Consider the following 22,152-nt stretch of genomic DNA (forward strand, 5'->3'; position numbering starts at 1 on the left):
ATTAGATGATAAAACAGAACGTGAGAGATGAAAAATGATTGGACGTTGTCTAAAAAACATAAACCAAAAATTTAACAAGAGGGTTATCAAAAAATATGAACCCAAAATAGGATTTTTACTCCGACCGGAGAAAAGAGATAACACATCTATTAAAATGTTAGAAGTTATAAATTATAATAGTTATTATCACCGAATACAATTCACAAAATAAAGTACTCACAAAATAATTAGTTTCAAGTTAAATATTTATTTCAAATGACCCCAATATCTAAAGCACCCGCAATTTGGTGCTATATATAAAACTATAAAAGAACCGAGATTGTTCTATTGAGATAAAGTTGTTTATCTGTCATTATCCTTATATCATATTTATCAGTTTGTTTTTAGATAATTGTCAATTCAAAATCTTGTATAAAAGGTTCAGTAGACTTGCATTGTACGTATTGAGTTTTTTCAATCAATAATACAAATCACTTTTCTGCTATCAAATTATATACGGTATCAAGTACCAGGCCACCGACGATCATGACATGAGAAAAGGGAGACGCAAGCAAGAAGAATGAAGACACCATTGATGCTAACTTGCCCTACTACATCCATCCGCATGAGGTACACGATGTGTTGAATGACAACAACTTCAATGAATGGAAACCGGAGATAATGAATTTTCTATTTTCAAATAACAAGGTAGGATTGATTGATCGATCGATCGATCAATCAAGAAACGAGAAGCTACATTTCCCATGTACATGGCATGGATGTGAGTTGATGCCATAGTCAAGGATTGGCTAATGACAACCATGGAAAAGGATATTCAAACCAGTGTGAGGTATGCAAACACCTCAACCATGGATAATGCTCTCTTATCTCATCCTCGGGCTCCCAAGTCCACTTCGACCCCTTACGGTGCAACTATTACACCTTCACCAGCTCTACAACTGCGGAATCATCCACTAAACATTTCTGCAGCTAAGAGACATGAAATGTGATATGAATTCGACTAAGCTCGGATGGAAGGTCTAGACGATACGCAACCCGACCCACCCAAGCCAAAACACTGAAGGGACCAATATACACGGGGCCCAACTTGCCTTGCTTCCTGAATCGGATGACGCTTTTCCAAGGTGAAACCTTCAGGAGAACCATATCTCCCACCTGAAATTCCAATTCCGACCAGCGCCTGTCAACATAACTCTTCTGTCGATTATGAGCTGTCTAGAGCCTGCTCCGAAATAGCTGAATTAACTCAGTGGTCTTGAGTACCACCTCAGTACTCCTCATCACTCGTTGACCGACCTCACCCCCAACAAATCGGGGTCATGCACTTCCTCCAGTAGAGCATCTCAAAAGGAGGCAGATCAATGCTAGCATGATAATTGTTGTTATACGAAATTTCCTCTAACGGAAGATACGTATCCCAACTCCTGCCAAAATCCAATACGCATGCATGCAACATGCCCTCAAGGGTCTGAATAGTTCGCTCACTCTAACCATCGGTCTGTGGATGAAATGCTATACTAAAATGGAGACGAGTGCCCAACTCGTCATGAAACCGCTTCCAAAACCTGGAAGTAAAGTGAACATCCCTGTCCGAAACCACTGATACCGACACCCCATGACGTGCCACCACCTCCCTGATATAAATCTCGGCCAACTTCTCTGCAGAAATACTCTCATGAATCCGAATGAGGTGCACGTTCTTGGTTAATCGATCCACGATGACCCAAATCGAATCCACTTCGTGCACAGACTTAGGAAGCTTCGTGATAAAATCCATAGTGATGTTTTCCCATTTCCATATGGGAATCTCCAACGACTGCATCTTGCCATGAGGATGTTAATGCTCAGCCTTGACTTTCTTGTAAGTCAGACACCGCTTGACATACTATGCCACATCTCGCTTCATGCAGGGCTACCAATAATCAGGACGAATATCTCTATACATCTTCATCGCCTTGGGGTGAATGGAGAACCTCGACTTGTAGGCCTCCTCCATCAGAACCTGGCGTACACCGCCCTAATACAAAACCCAAAACTGCCGATACAGACTCAATAATCCGCGACTATCATAATCGAAGGAAGTCAGTTGAACCACAATGCGCTCACTCTTCCGGTGCTCTTCATTCATAGTCTCTACTTGAGCCTCACGAGTCCGCTCCAACAGTAGAGTAATCACGATCATCCTAAAAAAATTTATCTCTGATCGGAGCCCCGACCGTCTTGCAGATGAGAGCATCGGCCACCACATTGGCCTTCCCCGGGTGATAAAGGATCTCTCAATCATAATCTTTCACCACATCTAACCATCGACGTTGCCTCATGTTCAGATTCGGCTAATCCATTAGATACCTCAAGTTCTTGTGATCCGTGTAAATAGTACAACGAACCTCATAGAGGTAATACCGCCAAATCTTGAGGGTGAAATCATGCCCCCCAAATCTAAATCATGTGTCGGATAATTCGCCTCATGAGGCTTCAACTGCCTCGAAGTGTAAGTAACCACACGACCCCGTTACATCAAAATTGCCCCCAATTCGGAGATCGAAGCATCACAAAAAACCACGAAGTCATCAACACCCTCTGGCAGGGTCAAAATCGGTGCCTCACACAACCGCTGTCTAAAAGTCTCAAAAGCTGCCTGTTACTCAGGCCCCCAACGAAATGTCACCGAATTCTTGGTAAGTCGGGTCAATGGAACAACGATCTTGGAGAAATCCTAGATGAATCTTTGATAATAGCTAGCCAGACCAAGAAAACTACGAATCTCAGATGGAGACCTCGGAACCTCCCACTGCATCACGACCTCGACCTTGGCCAGATCGACCAAATTACCCTTTTGGTTGACTAGGTGTCCTAGAAATTGCACCTCGCGCAACCAGAACTCGCACTTGGAGAACTTTGCGAAAAGTCTCTCCCTACTCAAAGTCTCCAACACTTCCCTCAAGTGCTCCTCATGTTGCTACTGAGTTTGGGAATAAACCAAAATATCGTCAATAAATACTATCACAGACCGAACCAACATCGGTATTCACGTGCGGTTCATGAGATCCATGAATGCGACTAAAGTATTGGTGAGCCCAAAAGGCATCACCACGAACTCTTAATGACCATATCGATTCTGTAAAGTTGTCTTCTACACATCCTCATCCCTGACCCGCATCTGATGGTATCCCGATCGCAAATCAATATTGGAGAACCAAGATGCGCCCTGAAGCTGGTCGAAATGATCATCAATCCTTGGGAGGGAATAACGGTTCTTCACTGTTACCTTATTCAACTTTCGGTAGTCGATACACATACGATGAAACTTATCATTCTTCTTTACAAATAGAATCGATGCTCCCCAAGGCGAACTGCTCGGTCTAATAAATCGCTTGTCTAATAGCTCCTGCAGTTGTATAGACAACTCCTGCATCTCGGGAGGAGCCAACCGATAAGGTGCTTTGACTATTGGAGCCGCACCTAGAACCAGATCAATCTTAAACTCCACCTGCCTCTATGTAGGTACCCTGGGCAAATCCTCCAGGAATACATCCGGGTAATCCAGCAGAATCGGCACATCATCCATGGTCGCCTTACCCTTATCTCGAGTATCCATGGCATAGGCGACAAAACCCGACCAACCTAATGAAGATAGCGTCTGGCCCTCGCTACAGAACACAAAATTGGCCCACGCTATAGTCTCTCACCATGAATCACTAAATCTCCCCCACTTGGGGTCCGAACCCGAACTAATTGTTGCTCACAGTCGATCACTGCCCCATTAGGGCTCAACCAATCCATGCCCACGATAACCTTATTCCCTATTGGGTTTTGTATACTACAACATCCTATGGTGCACATACAACCCTTAATGATTTAGATCTATGTTTTCTCTAATTATACATGCAATATTGTTTCCAAAGCATTAAGCCTACAACTACCATACAATTGACATAAACAACATTAAAATGAGTTATAGAATTACCTCTTGTTGTAGCTTGTAGTTTCGGTCTTTAAGAACTTAGCACCTCAAGTGTGATGCCTCAAATGGTTCACAAACACCATGAACAAATGAGGACTTTTGAGAGAGAATATCCTTGCATAAAATCGGCTCAAACGAACTCTTATAACATATATAGTGTCCGATTTTAGCTATAGGGTAACATATATATATATATATATATATATATATATATATATAATAGGATTCTAAGAGTCATGGTTAAACCCTAATCCATACCCTTGAGCTTATTATCCATGATCCATGATCCATATGGACTAACTCAAGTTATGGATTCTATTATAAACTTAGTCCATCATGTATCATAACCCCAAACTATATATATATATATATATATATATATATATATATATATATATATATATATATATATATATATATATAACTAATTTACACAATTAGCCCCCATTAATCTAATTAGTCTCTTTTGATCACTGAATTAATTCCAAATGTAACGCCCCGATTCTCAGGTATTGTTTTAAATAAGATTTCTTGGGTTAGGCCCTACTCGACGAGTTGGTTGCCCTACTCGTCGAGTAGCAGCGGGGTGGGATCGCGAGTTAAGTGACCTACTCGACGAGTTCATATTGGGACTCGGCGAGTAGGAGCTGGCAGATGAAACCCTAAATCCCGGGGTTTTGCACCCTATTTAAAGGAACCTTAGCCTCCCTTGGTCCTCTTTACAATTCTAGAGAGTCGTTGAGAACCCTAATACGTGTGTGTGTGCCCATTGTGTGTTTGAAGCTTGAAAAGAGGATTTTTGGAGGGAGAAGGCTTGGAGGAGAAGGAGATTGGAGCAAATGGAGTGTGGGAATCAACACTTATCTTAGTTATCATCTTCTAGAGGTACCCAAATCGCCATTTTCCTTGTAGATCTCTTCTATTGGTTGAGTTTTAGGGTTTTTGTGGAATATTAAGTTGGTAAGATGGGCTATGGGCTAGATCTGAGGTTGTAACTTCAGATCTAGACCCTCCTTGGATTCTAGAAGCATAAAGTTATAGTTTTGGTCATGATTGAGGTCCCTCTTGAGCATGAAGATCCATTAAGAACTTAAAATAGGCATTTTGAGCCTTTATAGTCATGCATGCACGTAAATTTTGCTACTTTATGTGATAAGCATGCCCTAGAAGCTTGGATCTATGATTTGGAGCCGCTGCATGGCTAAAAACAAGTCTGTATGGAAAAAGGACTGAATGGACTCAGCGAGTCGCAAGGTTGACTCGCCGAGTCACATGAAGATGGCTGTGAACTCGACGAGTTGGAAGAAAAACTCGACGAGTCCGATGAAGATTGCCATAAGACTTGACGAGTTGAAGAACAACTCGGCGAGTCGGATGAGTTTTCTCCAGGATTTGTATACATGTGTATCCGTCGAGTTGAAAAGAGGAAACTCGACGGGTGGCCTTAAAGTTTGATTGAGAATCGAAGGAACTCGACGAGTCACCCCGATGACTCGGCGAGTTGGAATGTGCTTCAAGGAACTCGGTGAGTTGAGGTCAATATGGATTGTTGACCTTGACCGAGGACTTTGACTTTGACTAGTGGGTTATGGAGTACCTTAAAAGGTTAAGGACTATGAGTATGTTGTACTATGATAATAAGTGGTGGAGCCTGTGTCAAGTGATTCGAGAGTTGGAGTTCACTTTTCGAGTCAACATCTGCCAGGTGAGTTATCCTCACTATATCGATAGGGTCTAAGGCACCAAGGCCGGCCCTTTAGTTGTTATCGTTATGATATGATACATGTAGATATGATCCGTTAGATCATAATCAGGATAGACTAAACGTTATGTTCTTATGATCCGTAGGGATTGCTAAGTTAGTGACTTGCTAGGTCAGTGCTCTAGTTATGAGAGATTGCTATGTGTGGTAATCAGTGAGATAGATATGTTTGATGTTTTGTATATGCCAATAAATGTTGGTATGCACACATGGTTATTTGCTTGTTGATTTGGGTTGAGGCGGTCCTACTTTGTGCTGAAGGCCAACATACCCTATGAGTTGTCCGGGGAGACTGTAGGCCCACATGGCGGTCCAGTCATGCCGAAGGCTCGGTGTTGATTTAGTAGGATGTAGGCCCTGGAGGGCGGTCCAGTCAGGCCAATGGCCCAGTATGCATGTTGTTGGTTTGTGGTTACATACTTGGTATTTCAGCGTAGTATTGGTATTTTGGGGGTAATTCACTAAGCCCTCGGGATTACAGTCTGCAGTTTATTGTTTCAGGTACTTCAGGAGGAGTTCATGGCAAGGCAAAGGCGTGACCGTACCGCTCCTCATGCTTATGATCTTGTTTTGGGACACTCTGATGGATATTGATAAAAATGTTTTGTAAACTGTTACTATCTGGTTTTATTTATGCTTGAAAAGTTTAAATTTGGCGTAAAAATTTATGGGTGTTACACCAAATTAATTCTTGATCAATACGAAGTAAATCATATGATTTCATATTAATATATTAGAACTTGTATTAATAAATCACAAATAACCTCTTCTTAAAAGTCTATCCTATCAAATTGCTCTGGTGAAGGCAACCCTAATAGACCATGCTACTCTCGGGTCAAGTACATACCAATTATAGTTATGGGCTTAGACACTGTAACACCCTGTTTTGGATTATTTTGTGATTTAAGGCCCGTGGGCCTTAATCCGAGTATGAGAAGGTTTTGAGGCATTGAAAGAGAAAGGTTATGCCCTTTTGGGATGTGGGTGAGGTAGGTTGTGTGATAAAAGAGTTCGGTTTGTGCTTTAGAGCCCAAATGTAATGTTAAGGCGCTGGGCTTTTCATGAATTTTGGATCTGAGTTCGAGTGGGATTCAGGAGGAATAAAGTTGATATAAGTGTAGGGCTTCTCGTTAGCTTTCCGTGGATATAAGGATCGTCGGAAACAGACTTATAACGAAGAAGTTATGGTCTTCAGAAGTTTTGTGGTTTCAGACTTAGCCGAGTGCGCTGAGCATAATTTAGAGTATGCTGGGCGGAATTTAGAGTACGCTGGGTGGAATTTAGAGTACGCGGGGCAAGCGTGTGTTTGATCCAGTATCAGAGTGTTGTAAGCCTGTGGGTGTAGCCGTAGCATTCACTAGTAGTCAGATAGCATCAGAGTGTTGTAAGCCTGCGGGTGTAGCCGTAGCATTCACTAGTAGTCAGATAGCATCAGAGTGTTGTAAGCCTGCGGGTGTATCCGTAGCATTCACTAGTAGTCAGATAGTAGTAGAGTGTTGTAAATCTGCGGGTGTAGCCGTAGCATTCATAAGATTAGCAGATAGTACTAGAGTGATGTGAGTCTGTGGGTGTAGCCGCAGCCTTCACTAGGTTGGTAGATAGCGTGAGTGCGTTGTTAGAACGCAGAAAGATCAGTAGTACTCACCATTTCAGGTATAGCAGTAAGGATATGGAAATCCATGGATTGGATTTCGGAATTTCCGAAACGGATTAGACCTGGTTAAGCCAGTGATAAGATTGTATAAGCGCCACTACAGAGATGAGAGCAATGAAGCAGTGGACTGCTTAAGGTCATTTATGACATAAGGCTACAATTGGTGATGTAGCAACCGCGTTTAGCTTTGGGTTTGGTGACGTCAGGATTCGACGCATGGAACGAGTCAGTTAGAGCAGAAGGCCGTTAGGGCCACAGTGTCAGGATAAGTAGTAGCAGCTAGATCCATAGAAGAATTTCGTCCAGAAGTCGTGCGAGGCGGCTAAGTGGGGAGTCTTTTGGCTCCTCAGCCAGGTTGGAACCCGGTATTTCAGATGATTGCCGGAAAATTGAGACCAGGTAGGTCTCGATAGATGTCAGGAAGCAGCCATGTGACAGCATACAGTGTTCAGACAATTCAGTGTTTCGGGCAATTCAATGTTCAGGTAGTTCCGTGTTCAGACAGCTCGGTGTTTCAGGCAGTTACAGCTCTTGGGCAATGTTAGTAATTGTGCCCTGATTTGCAAGTACAGACAGGATAACTGGTTTATTAGGAAGTGACGAGTCACTCACAACGGAAATAGCTGAGCATTGGCCAAGTATAAGTGATCTACAGGGATAATTGGGTTTGTGAACCTGTTTTGTAGTGGAAATTTTCAAGCTAGCAGAAGTTGAGTAGTCAGTTGAGAGATAAGCAGGCTGGTTTCATCGATAATAATTTGGTATGAGTGGTCTGTCAGGGAATCAGACCATCTCAAGGCAACAGATATCAGTCGGAATAGATGTGATCTTGTCGCGAGGGTTGGTCACAGTTACCCTAGAAAGGCTAGGGTGTGCCCAGGATGGTGACCAGGTTACTAGAGTGGTTTGAAGTGAAAGGAATGATTTCAAGGACGAAATCTAATTTAAGTGGGGGAGAGTTGTAACGCCCCGTTTATTTCAATAACTTAATAAATATAAGTCCCAGACTGATTTGCGAAGAATTTTAGATGTTGAGGGTTAAAAGTGTAAATTACAGATTAGTTTTGTAAGTGTTTATGAAGGCAGGGACTAAATGGAAATTATTGGGACTTCATTGAAGAGATTTTAGAGGCCTAGGGGCTGTTTGGTAAATTCCGTACCTAAGTTGTAATGGATTCTAATATTCAGGGTTTAAAGTGTAAGTTTTGGATTTCATTTGAAAGGATTTCATGGGGAGGGACCAGAAATGTAATTATGAGGAAATGCTTATTTTGGACGGGTATATATATGCGTTACTAAACCCTAACCCTATCTGGTAGCACTAGCCGTCATCCCCACCTTATCACCCCTCCTCCAGCCGCCATGTATGAAGTCGCCCCCCTAGTCCAATGTTCCGATCGGTTGAGTAGCCATCGTCCGCCGCTGCTACACCACCGATGAGCGCCATAACAGCACTGTCGGAGACGTCATGAACATCACGCATAATCGCTGAGGATCGGTCTTTGGAGCAGCGTTTGTCATCTGTTGGGCGTGAATGAACGAGAACGGCCGGTAAGACCCAACCGTCACTCACCTCCTTTCCCTTTCGTTCTTACTGTGAACACGAAGCTAAAATTGTTGTTGCTATCGGGTGACCCTCGGGTGTCGTTTTCTTGTTCCAGCACCATTGCCACCGTTCTTCTCTTCTCTTTTCGTTCCTTTCGCTGCCATGGGGTTGTTTCTGCTCCGGTAATGATCGCCACCCCGAAAGGACAGTCGAGCCTACGTGGATTATCACCTGTCGTGTTGAATCGAGAGGTGCTGTGAGGTTGTTGCTGGCCGGTATTCGAAGAGAAGAACCACGATGGCCTCCTGCCATGGTGGCCGCTGCTGCTGCCGCCTTCCGGTGATGTCGTTGCCGCCGTGAGCCACCAAGCTGGTGGCTGGGGTGAACCTTACAAATTAAAAGCTTGTATTTGTGGGTTTATTTCGATGTAGGTGTGTGTGGTTGTATTTTATTAGTTGTATGTTTGTTAGGTGTTTGGGGTAGCCGGAGTTCACAGAAGAGCCACCGCCACCACGAGCCACCACCGGCCACCATGGTGTGGCTGTGTGTGTGTGTTAGTTAGAGTGTGTTAGTGTGTGTGTGTGTTTATTTTTGGATAAAAACCTTGTAATTGTAATTAGCATGAATAATAAAATAATAGTAACCACCACCGTAAGGTGGTGGCCGCCGCCGTGAGCCGCCATCGACCACCACTACCCGAGGTGGTAGTGGGTGGTGCCCCGCTAGCAAACCCTAATGGGCCTAGAGATTAGTTTTGGGCTTATTGGGCCATGTTTGAGTGAAAACCCTAATTAGGATTTAGAAAACCCTAATTGTGAGTAATTGGGCCTTAGACTTATTGGGCCCACTTATGGGCCATTGGGATTGGATTGTGAATTAAGCCCAAATTATTCCATGCTATTTATCTAATAGAGTAAATGAATTAATTGATTAAGTCCTTAATGGGTTAAGTGAGAAAACCCTAAATTTGAGAAGTTATGGGGACACACACACGAGAATTATTTAATAAGTGAAATATTAAATAATCATTGGCAGAAATTAACCTAAGCAATAATGGACTTAATGGATTAAGTCCTTAGTGGATTAAGCCCTTAATGGGTTAAGTGAGAAACACTTAACCCTAGTTATCATTTGATGTGAACCCCTAATTTCACTTGGGCTTTGTGTTGGGCCATCCGAGAATAATCAAATGGACTAGAGTACTTAGTTGGACTTTAGGGTAAGGCCCATATGAAGGATTGGGCCCAATTTGGAAAATTGGGCCATAGATGGGCCATAGTTGGGGCCGAGAGGATTGTATGATATTGGGCCCTTAGAATGGGACATGTTGGACTAGACTGGACATTTGGGCCTTAAGGGAAGTCCATGTAGAGGTTTGGGCCCAATTTGGAAAATTGGGCCATATGTTGGGCTTTGATCCCTAGTTGACTTTGGGCCTATGGATTGGGCCTTGGGCTTAGGTAAGCCAAGCTAGGGGTAATATAGTAATTATCCAAAGCATGTATTTATAGTTATGTGTTAGAACCCAATTATTAATTGGGTGTTATTTGGTGTTGACAGTTCGGGAAACTGTCAACCAGCAGCTGGGGTGGAGTCTGCGGGACTTCAGCAGTGTGGGATTGTGCCTACGGGACTTCAGCAGTGTGAGGTGAGTTTCCTTCCAGTAGGAACGGGTCTACGGCCACAATGCCGGCCCGTTTAGTTAGCAGTAGTTCCGGACTTCAGTCCGATGCAGTAGTTCAGTATGCTTGGTGTCTTTGTGATACATACATGGTATGAGTTATGTGTTCCGGACTATGGTCCGATGCAGTATCCAGTATATGTGTTTATATTATATGCTATGATTACGTTACGCTATGTTCAGTTAGTTCTGGACCTCGGTCCGATGCAGTAGTTAGAGTGCTTGGTGTCTTTGTGATTCAAGCATGTTTTATGTTATGTGTTCCGGACTCTGTTCCGATGCAGTATGCAGTATATGTATTCATGCTAGTTGATATGTTTATGCTATGTTATGTTCAGCCAGTTCCGGACTTCGGTCCGATGCAGTTAGTTCCGGACTTCGGTCCGATGCAGAGGGCAAGGCCCTGGTTAGTTCCGGACTCCGGTCCGATGCAGTTTCCGGACTTCGGTCCGATGCAGTTAGTTCCGGACTTCGGTCCGATGCAGTCAGTTCCGGACTTCGGTCCGATGCAGTGGGCAAGGCCCGGTAGATGCTTTATATGTTATTGTATGGTATGTGGTAGTTTGGGGGAGCTCACTAAGCTTCGTGCTTACGGTTTTCAGTTTTGGTTTCAGGTACTCAGTTTTTAAAAGAGGAGCTCGGGAAGATTGCAGTGCACACACCATTTGTTCAGCCTGGGATGTTTATACTCTGATATATTTGACAATTGTTAAGATATTTTGAGATACATTCTTTATGATTCTTATATGACGATTGATGAACATGGTTTTATTACTATTTTAAAACAAAATTTTCAGACTGTATTTTTGGGATGTTTCACTAAGTCTTATATTGGGCCTTAAGTGTTGGGCCTGAAGTTTCGGCTTGTTGTGCTAGAGATTTGGACCAGAGGAATATGTATATGTGCCTTGGGCCCTTGAGTTGGGCTTGCCTCTTGGACTTGAGAGTTGGGCCTCGATAGAGTCCATTTATTATTGGGCCTTGGTGGGCCCAATGGGTTTTGGGGTTATTTATGGACTAGTTAGTGGACTACCTTTAGACCTAGAGAATGAGGGTTGGGACTTAGATCCTAATTTGAGATCATTGTAGATATGGCTCAGAGGTAGAGGCTGGTGCGCATCGATGACATTCGTAGGAGCCGTTCATCATTCGAGGTGAGTCTTCTCACTATACACTACCTAGAGTGGTATTTATGTGTAGACCGAAAGGGTCTTGTATGCTATGTGTATGTATGAGATTATGTGCATTTTGTTGTATGTATGCCATATGTTGTATAGACCGGACCGGAGGGTCCAACGATATAGACCGGACCGATGGGTCCAACGATACAGACCGAACCGAAGGGTCCGATGAGCTATGACCGGACCAGAGGGTCCAACGAGCTACGGGACCGGAGGGTCCCGCTGAGACACATCGACCGGAGGGTCATACTGTAGCCTCGAGTGGCGTATGTGTTGTACGTGGTATTTTGGGAAACTCACTAAGCTTCGTGCTTACCGTGTTATATGTTATGTGTTTCAGGTTCTTATCAAGACCGTGGGAAGGTGGCGGCTCGATTGTACACACCAGAGAAAAGAGTCACGAATGGGGATCCTGGATTTTGATAATGTTTTGAAAACTTTGTTGACTATTAAATGGTGTTTATTTAAAATGACATGTGTTTTATGAAATTAAAAATGAAAAATTTGTTTGAAAATTTACGATGTTACAGACACCTAAGCCAACAATCTACCACTTGGGTAATTCTAATAACAATTAATGCAAGTATAACTCCACAACCCGACTAGCAATCGTATTCAACAAGTTCTCTCTCTCTCTCTCTCTCTCTCTCTCTCTCTCTCTCCCCCAAACACACAGACAGCATAGCTGATATTGTTATTTGGTTTTTATATGTATGGTGTAATTATAGAAGTAAGAATGATGTCAGAAGATGGGTCGATTGGAGTATTTCGTCTTTTGCTCATTTATCTTGTATTTTATATCTTGTAACTTTGCCTTGTTGGGTTAATCGGTTTGAAAAACAAATTTTATAGTCAAGGGCAATATAGGAAAGTTACTATATTTTGGTTTAGTTTTATCTCGTATGTAGGTATTAGAGTTTGAGTAGGTTTCCAATCCAATTAGTATATATAGATGTAATAGTTTTAACTTTAAATTTAAAGTATTGTCGTTCTCATAAAACTTTGTGTGCAAGTCAATAATTTCTTTTCCTGTTTTGTTCTTCGTTTCTCCCTAGCACATAAGAAATTATTTTAGTTTAGTTTCTTACACTTGGTATCAGAGCAGTTTCATTGAAGGGAGTGTGATTCGAGGTTAATTACAATTAACCCCGTTTCTCGGGCTTGTGAGAGACTAATCGGAGACGCGGAACAAACGGATGGGAAGACGTCAAAGCAGGTTGCTTTGATTTAGTTCGTTTTGTGGGTGACGGAAGACGGTAAAGGTGGTCGTGACATTGTCTTGTTGTCCGGTGGAAGAGTGCTCTCGGAACAAGCTTGATTAAATAAGTCGGGGTTAAGGAGAAAAGGATGTCGTTGGTTAAAGAAGGAGGTTCGATGACGTATCAAGTTCCGATTTTGACTCCAATGAATTATCCGGTGTGGGCGGTCAAAGTCAAGTCGATTATGGATGCATACGACATATGGGAGACGGTTGAACCAAAGGCGTTAGGTGAAGCATCAGATCAAAAGAAGTCAAAACAAGCTCTTGCCTTTTGTTTCAAGCTATACCCGAAGACATGGTGTTGCAAATGGCGAGTTACACCGAACCAAAGAAAGTGTGGGATGGGCTGAAAACACGATATTTGGGAGTGGATCGGGTGAGAACGGCTCGACTTGCAACGTTAAAGAGAGAGCTTGAAAGTTTGCGCATGAAGGAGGGTGAAACGGTCGATGATTTTGTGATAAAATTATCCGGTTTAGCTTTAAAAGCAAATAGTCTTGGATATGAGCTTGAAGAAGGTCATTTAGTAAAAAGGTTACTAGATTCAATGCCTAAGTCTTTTCTTCAAATCGTAGCTTCAATAGAGCAATGTTTCGAGTTGGATTCAATGTTATTCGATGAAGCGGTTGGAAGATTGAAGGCATATGAGGAGCGTATAAGAGGAACTGAGAAAGTGGAGGACACTCAAGGTGGGTTATTGTTGGCTAGTGAGGAAAAATCACATGTTTGTAAGCATTGTGACAATGAACGTTCAAATCGGGATGACTTTGGACGTGGCCGGGGAAAAGGTCGGGAGTCCGGGAGAAGTCGAGATGATAATGAACGTGTCCGGGATAAAAAGTCACGTTAGATATTACAAATGTGATGAGCTTTGTCACTATAAAAACGAGTGTCCTAAATGGAAAAAGGAAGAAGCAGGTCTAATAGAAGAGGAACCGACAGTGTTTTGAACGAGTGGTATAATCAAAGTATCAAACCGATTAACGGTGTGATTGTTGGGTTAATCGGTTTGAAAAACAAACTTTATAGTCAAGGGCAATATAGGAAAGTTACTATATTTTGGTTTAGTTTTATCTCGTTGAGCAGGTCTCTAATCCAATTAGTATATATAGATGTGATAATTTTAACTTTAAATTTAAAGTATTGCCGTTCTCATAAAACTTTGTGTGCAAGTCAATAATTTCTTTTCCTGTTTCGTTTCTCCCTAGCAAACAAGAAATTGTTTTAGTTTAGTTTCTTACATGCGTTTCGTTTCTCCCTAGCAAACAAGAAATTGTTTTAGTTTAGTTTCTTACATGCCTGTGTTTTTAGCTCCTAATCATGGATATCTTTTCGCATTAACATATTTCTCGCCGAAAAAAAAATAGCGGAATATAGTGATAACAAATTTGTGGGTGATGCAACATGAAAACGTTGACTTTCATATATATGTGAAAGTGATCATAATTATCGAGATATGATTTTATTTCGAGCACTATGTTATAGTGGGAAAAAAACAGCCAATTTAGGGATGGAAAAAATCCCCATATCCAATGGGGAACCCGAAACCCGCACCCGTTTTGACTGGGGGTGGGGAGGGGGGTTTATTTATATTCCCCGATGGGAATGGGGATGAGGATGAGGATTGGAATGAGGATTCGGGGATGGGGATGGGGATTGGGGTCCCCTGTGTTCCCCGCCCCCGTTGCCATCTCTAAGCCAATTAATTATCATGTGGTTTAAACATAGAAATTTATCATTCCCCTTAATGGCTTTGTTTATGATTTTATGTACCTTCTTTAAACAACAAAATTTTAGTTTGGTTCCACGTACTCGAAATCCTTTCTGCCTCATTCATAGACTTTGCTCAAAAAACAATCAAAATTAAAAGATAACGCATATCAGTTTCCTATCAGGGAAAGATCATTGATCCGGTTTATGTCTAGACCCCTCTTGAGAATTACTGAATTCATCCCTTTGACTCTTTGAATATTTCCTAGGCTTGCATAAGTAGGTATTGAAGCACACTAGCAACCAAATAAAGAAAATCAGGTTCCACCTCCATTTGTTCATATAAAATATGACGCCTCTCAATATCAAGGAATTCATTATGAGGACATGAGATTGTAAAACCCATTTATTTCACATAATCATGTACAAAATGCCTTTTTTTCAATACTGTTCAAATCACAACAAACCTTAATTACATGACAAAGAGAATGTATATAAGGAACAACACATAACTCAACCATTTCTCAAAAACAACTACATTATTGAAACATCTAAGATCCGGATGTGGGCCTTGGACAATCACCTTTCGAACCTGTTTATGGCTAGCTTTGACGTTCTCTGAACTAGAGATCACTATTAACACAGCAACAAATTGAATTTTTTTTTCGATTTTTTTACTTTTAGCTTTTAAGAAAAAATTTGAAAAAAAAAATCCATGTTCTACAAGTTTTCAGATTTTATTTTAAACATAAAACTCATAAACCAAAAGATACTTCAAATAACTTTTGGTCTTTAAACTATTAGCTACCATTGTCCAACATTTCTACAAAAAATAAAAACTACTGCTTGTAACTATGAACTAGTGTTGTCTAAAATCTTCCTTAATAAATAAAGGTTTTTTTTGCCACTTGTCATTCTCTCATGAGATTTGACACGTGTCATTTTGTGGTAGTTTTGAAATAAATATTATCCACTTGTTAATTTTTGTTTTTTTTTTCATTTTTAGTTAAAGTCATATACTTATATATGTAAAGTATTAAATATCATATATATGATATTAAATTGTAATAAATTCGTTTCTTTTTTTTTTATTTTAAAGTTGTATATTAAAAAATATTTTATTTTTATACTTTAAGTTTAATCATTTTTTAAATTAACCCGTATAATATACTAGTCTCACACCTAATACATATTATATAGATGGTTTGAATAAAATAGTCTCCAATTATTATTTCTAGAATTTTGAGCATGTTTTTCGTATGAGAAAACATCTACATAGAACTACGAAATGAGTTTCTAACAAGATTTCTAAAGTGGATATCTTATTATAATCATACTGCCTTAAATAAGGGATTATAATAATAGAGTTCGAAAATTATAATGAAGTTGGTAGTTATTTATGTTATCCCTGAAAAAGATTTATTTTATAATATTGGGTTATAAAATATGGTTGTTGGTGCATGCGTCTATTCTATAAATTTGATATTTAGAAATGTAATATTCATATCACATAATGGATAATTTTGCAAAACTCAGCAAATTTATCGGCGAAAAGACTAAAGTTATCGAATAACTCAGCAAAATAGATTTCATAAATATAATATCTTAATCTTAATACATATATAAAAAAAGTCATGACGTCAGTAAAACAAACAAAAATAATAATTGTTACTTACTTATCTTAATTTTGTAAGAACTTTATAAGCTGGATAAAACGCAATTTGGCAATCGTAAAAACTTTATAAGTTGGACGTCTAGATTTTTATAGGACCAAGATATATTTAAAATATTTTAAACGAAAATATAGATTGTGAACTCAATTTTATTATTTTAATAGTTTATCACGTTAGTTTAGGAAAATTGGTCTCTACACTCTACATTGAATTATTTTTTTCGTAATCATTTTTCAATCTAATTATTATACTGTATTAGTTAATTTATCGTAATTACGAACTAATGTATATAATTAGACTGTAAATTATAAAAACAGTTACACAAAATTATATACTGTATATTTATGTTTATAATACTTTCCAAAAATAAAATAAAATATATTAAATAGATGATCCAAACAACCCTACAACCGAGGCCATGTAAATCTTAAAACAAAAATCCTTTCTATATATATATCTCTGTAACTCCCACTCTTCGCTACTCACTCACACTTTCCGCCTTTCATCCCAAAATATTCCTAAAACATGGGGGAAGCGCCTTCAACCACCACCTCCGGTTCCGTCGCCGGCAGCGCCACAAGTCTGCCGTTTGCCGTCCATGTAATCCGTGGCCGCTGGTTCTCACTTTTCGCTTCTTTCTTAGTCATGACCGGAGCCGGAGCGACGTACCTCTTCGGCGTCTACTCCAAAGACATCAAATCCTCCCTTGGTTACGATCAAACCACCCTCAACCTCCTAGGCTTCTTCAAAGACCTTGGTGCCAACGTCGGTGTTCTCTCCGGCCTAATTGCGGAGGTCACTCCGACATGGTTCGTGCTATTACTCGGATCTGCGTTGAATTTTGGCGGTTACTTCATGATATGGTTGGCTGTCACCAACAGAATCGCGAAACCTAAAGTCTGGCAGATGTGTTTATACATTTGCATCGGAGCGAATTCACAGAACTTTGCGAACACCGGAGCGTTGGTGACAACCGTCTGTAATTTTCCGGAAAGCAGGGGAGTTGTTCTGGGATTGTTGAAAGGTTTCACAGGATTAAGTGGAGCCATCATGACTCAAATCTACTTGGCTATTTATGGAAACGATTCGAAATCGTTAATCCTGCTGATTGCCTGGCTCCCGGCGGCGATTTCTGTGGTGTTTGTGTACACGATCCGAGCGATGACCCTGGTGAGACAACCGAATGAGCTCCGAATCTTCTACCGTTTCTTATGCGTCTCGATTTTTCTAGCATTGTTCATAATGGGGATGACGATTGCTCAGAATATTGTGACGTTTTCACGAAGGGCTTACGCTGGTAGTGCTTCTGTGGTAATTTTCGTACTCTTTGTCCCCCTTTTTATGGCCATTAAAGAGGAATTGAACCTCTGGGTGAGAAACAAACACCAACCAGTTATCGTTCCCGAGGTTAAAATCGAGAATATGAATCAGAATCATGAACATCAATCCACAAATCCCACATCATTGGAACTGGATAATCCAAATCCAAAACCAAAAGCGAAAACATCTTGTTTTGCTAATGTGTTCTTGAATAAGCCTGAAAGAGGAGAGGATTACAGTATTCTTCAAGCACTTTTAAGCACAGACATGTTAATTCTGTTTGTTGCAACTTTTTGTGGGCTTGGAACAAGCTTAACCGCAGTAGACAATTTAGGTCAAATCGGCGAATCTTTAGGTTACCCTACAAAGACGATAAAATCATTCGTTTCCCTTTTAAGTATCTGGAATTACTTCGGCCGGATCTTCGCCGGATTCGTATCGGAAATCCTTCTGGTGAAGTACAAATTCCCAAGACCACTAATGTTCACACTTGTACTCTTCCTCTCCTGCGCCGGCCTCCTCCTGATTGCTTTTCCGATTCCGGGATCTGTCTACGTCGCTTCCATCATCATCGGATTCTCATTTGGGGCACAACTGCCCTTAATCTTCGCCATCATTTCAGAGCTTTTCGGATTGAAATACTACTCGACATTGTTCAATTGCGGGCAATTGGGAAGCCCATTGGGATCTTACATCTTGAATGTTAGGGTTACAGGGCCATTGTATGATCGAGAAGCATTGAAGGGGCTTGCGAAGAAAGGGTTAGATAGGTCAGCAGTTAAAGAGTTGGTTTGCATGGGCAACCATTGTTACAGGTCGTCTTTTATCATATTGGCTTGCGTTTGTTGCTTTGGTGGTTTATCTTCGTTGATTTTGGTGATAAGAACTCGAAAGTTCTACAATGGAGATATTTACAAGAAGTTCAGAGACGAAGCTCAGATCATTGCCACATAAGCACTTTAAGAACATTCCGAAATGTGTTTGTAATCAAATCATCTTTTGAGTTTGTAACTATGAATGCTATATGGTAATTATAAAGTGAAAAATATATCCATTTTCTTTTACACATTAATTTCATGTGATATGTGTCTTTTTCATGAACAAGGTGTAATATTTATTTATAGTGAAAACAAGATTAGTCTTTTTAGAGGTAGTTATATGTTATAATTATCTAATCCTTCTTGATATTTTTTAGTCTTGATTTAAGTATTCTAATATCTCTACTTTTTTTTTTGTTAAATCGTTACTCTTTTATAATTAACCTAAAAAAATTATTATTTTATACATAATATCAATAACAAAATTATTTTCAGTATTTACTTATTAAGTTTTAATTATATATAAACTTATTCTGCCACAACAAACAAATATTCACCTATTTTTTATTTAATCTATCGTAAATAAGTTTGAAAAAAGAAAAGGAGCCGAAAAGTGATGTTATTTAGAAATAAATAAATAAATAAATACTAAATAGTCCTAAAAACAGGGTAAAGCTTATCCGTGATCCTAGGGATATTTATGACCTTTTGCAAATAAATAGTTAAATAGTACTTTTTGACTTATATGCTGACGCTGTGGACGGTTGTACCTGATGCATTCCCAAATATCACTTTTTTTGTCCTTTGCACATTTGCTGTTTTATCTTTTAATTCTTTTTACAGCACTTTTTCGGAGATTTTCAAGAATTTATTCAAATTCTTGGAATATAGTTAATGGGTATTATTTTATATATTTATTATAACATTTTATATACGTGTGCCATGTTTGATTTTTTTAAAGAGTCGTTATATAATAATATCATTATTACAAATTTTATTACCTAGATTTGAACCTAGTTAGCATTAAAAATATGTATTTAGTAAGCCAATTTTTATATGTTCCTGTATCCCTGCATGTGAATGTAATAGTCTTTGTTCCAATATGACATTGTATATAAATAAAATGATACTTATAACACAACATTTTAACACTAATTTATGTATCACAAAATGACCTATGACAAGCATTCGCTTTGCATGTAATTAAACAAACAAATAAACAAATTCTCTTTGAAATCGTTACAATAATGATCCAAGTTAACTAAACAAAGTATCAGTTTCTCAAAAAAAAAATATTAATTAATGATTATAGTCATTATAAACGAGTTTGTTATGATTGTACAAATATAATATATCCTCATTTTTCACATTATGAGTTAGGCTAAAAAGGTGTATTTTCGCACTTTATAAAGCATACAATATACATCATTTATGCATCATATCATTTTATATATATATATATATATATATATATATATATATATATATATATATATATATATATATATATATATATATATATATATATATATATATATATATATATATATATATATATATATAGGGCTATTGTTTCGTACATTTATTGAGTGCTAGAATGTAAAATATGAATTTAGTAAAATTTAATTATTATTTAATTAAATAAAGATAGATATTAAATGATTTCTGTAATTGTATGTATATTAAAAATTATCCATAATTATAATTTTCTCTTTATGTAAGCTAATTAAATTCGTTATTAATGTCAGCAATAACATTCTTTCAGAATAAATTAGTATCTAGGTTTTTATGTCAGCAATAACATTCTTTCAGGACTCATTCACTTAAAATACAATAAAGTTGTATGAAATATGAAGAATGAGGGTGTATTCTAGTAGAATTTACTCTCGTTCTGCTAGAATACACTTTTATTATTATAAATATGAATTCATTCTGAAAGAATATTATTATTGACATTAATGACAAATCTAATTAGTTTCCATAAAAAAAATTATAAGTACGGATATCAATTAATATACATTTAATGTTTACTAAATTCTTATTGGTGCATTCTAGCACACAATAGATGTGAGCTCATATTATTTTGAGCTCATATTATTTTTGATTTTATAATTTATCTCGAACATCTATGTATTTTGAATGTGTTGTTTATATTAGACATCTAGTAGGCTTCATAACTTTCTTTGACACCTACCATATATATACTTGCATGATTCTTTTTGACGTGTTATGGGAAAAAGTTTATTGGTTTTTTAATGAACAGTTTTAATCTTTCACTATAGTTTTCTATATTAAATTTGGATATGAAGACTTATATGTAGTTGATAATGTAATCTTATACATGGATTGTGGTGTAAAATCAAATATTTAAAACTCCATAAAAATATGTACAAAGTCTATCATCTAGTCTTATAAAGGATACAAGTAAGATGGTATAGGGATTTGATTGCATTTTGTTAAAATATGTAGTTTTTTATGGTTCTATACCTAATATTAGGTACATAACAACCACATATTAACTAAGCCCTATATATATATATATATATATATATATATATATATATACAGAGAGAGAGAGAGAGAGAAAGGTAGGTAGGTTCATGTGTTGATTGATAATTATTGTATAGATGTAAGGATTAATATGGACCAATTATTTTAAAAACATGGATAAGGGATAATTGTAATCTCAAACTATTAATGACAAATTTAATTAGTTTCCATAAAAAAGAATTATAAGTATGAATATCAATTAATATACATTTAATGTTTACTAAATTCTTATTGGGGCATTCTATCACACAATAGATGTGAGAAACATTTGAACCTACTTCTCTTTCTCTCTCTCTCTCTCTCTCTCTCTATATATATATATATATATATATATATATATATATATATATATATATATATATATATATATATATGGGAAAAGTGAATATGTGGCTGTCATGTATGTAATATTAGGTATAGAACCATCAAAATTGACTTATTTTGATTAAAAGAACACAATATTTTTGATTGTTAGCTTCTTCTGATTGCTTTTGAGCTCATATTATTTTTGATTTTATAATTTATCTCGAACATTTATGTATTTCGAATGTGTTGTTTATATTAGACCTCTAGTAGGCTTCATAACTTTCTTTGACACCTACCATATATATATACTTGCATGATTCTTTTTGAGGTGTTATGGGAAAAAGTTTATTGGTTTTTTAATGAACAATTTTAATCTTTCACTATAGTTTTCTATATTAAATTTGGATATCAAGACTTATAGGTAGTTGATAATGTGATCTTATACATGGATTGTGGTGTAAAATCAAATATTTAAAACTCCATAAAAATGTGTACAAAGTCTATCATATAGTCTTATAGAGGGTACACGTAAGATGGTAGAGAGATTTGATTGCATTTTGTTAAAATATGTAGTTTTTTATGGTTCTATACCTAATATTAGGTACATAATAGCCACATATTAACTAATCCCTATATATATATATATATATATATATATATATATATATATATATATATATATATATATATATATATATATATATAGAGAGAGAGAGAGAGAGAGAG

At 38.2% G+C, this 22,152-nt stretch overlaps 1 protein-coding gene across 1 annotated transcript; it reads left to right on the plus strand.

Moving 5' to 3' along the window:
* The first annotated feature begins 16,900 nt into the window (after window positions 1–16,900).
* LOC111901457 (protein NUCLEAR FUSION DEFECTIVE 4) lies at window positions 16,901–18,901 on the plus strand. Its single transcript, XM_023897308.3, has one exon. It carries the CDS (start codon window positions 16,958–16,960, stop codon window positions 18,704–18,706), a length of 1,749 nt encoding a protein of 582 aa, XP_023753076.1. The 5' UTR covers window positions 16,901–16,957; the 3' UTR covers window positions 18,707–18,901.
* The last annotated feature ends 3,251 nt before the right edge of the window (window positions 18,902–22,152 follow it).

The sequence above is a fragment of the Lactuca sativa genome, chromosome 2, assembly GCF_002870075.4.
Source record: "Lactuca sativa cultivar Salinas chromosome 2, Lsat_Salinas_v11, whole genome shotgun sequence".
Lineage (NCBI taxonomy): Eukaryota > Viridiplantae > Streptophyta > Magnoliopsida > Asterales > Asteraceae > Lactuca > Lactuca sativa.

Excerpts from the sequence above, each read along its gene's own strand:
- LOC111901457 (XM_023897308.3), top strand. The coding sequence starts at position 16,958 with ATGGGGGAAGCGCCTTCAACCACCACCTCCGGTTCCGTCGCCGGCAGC.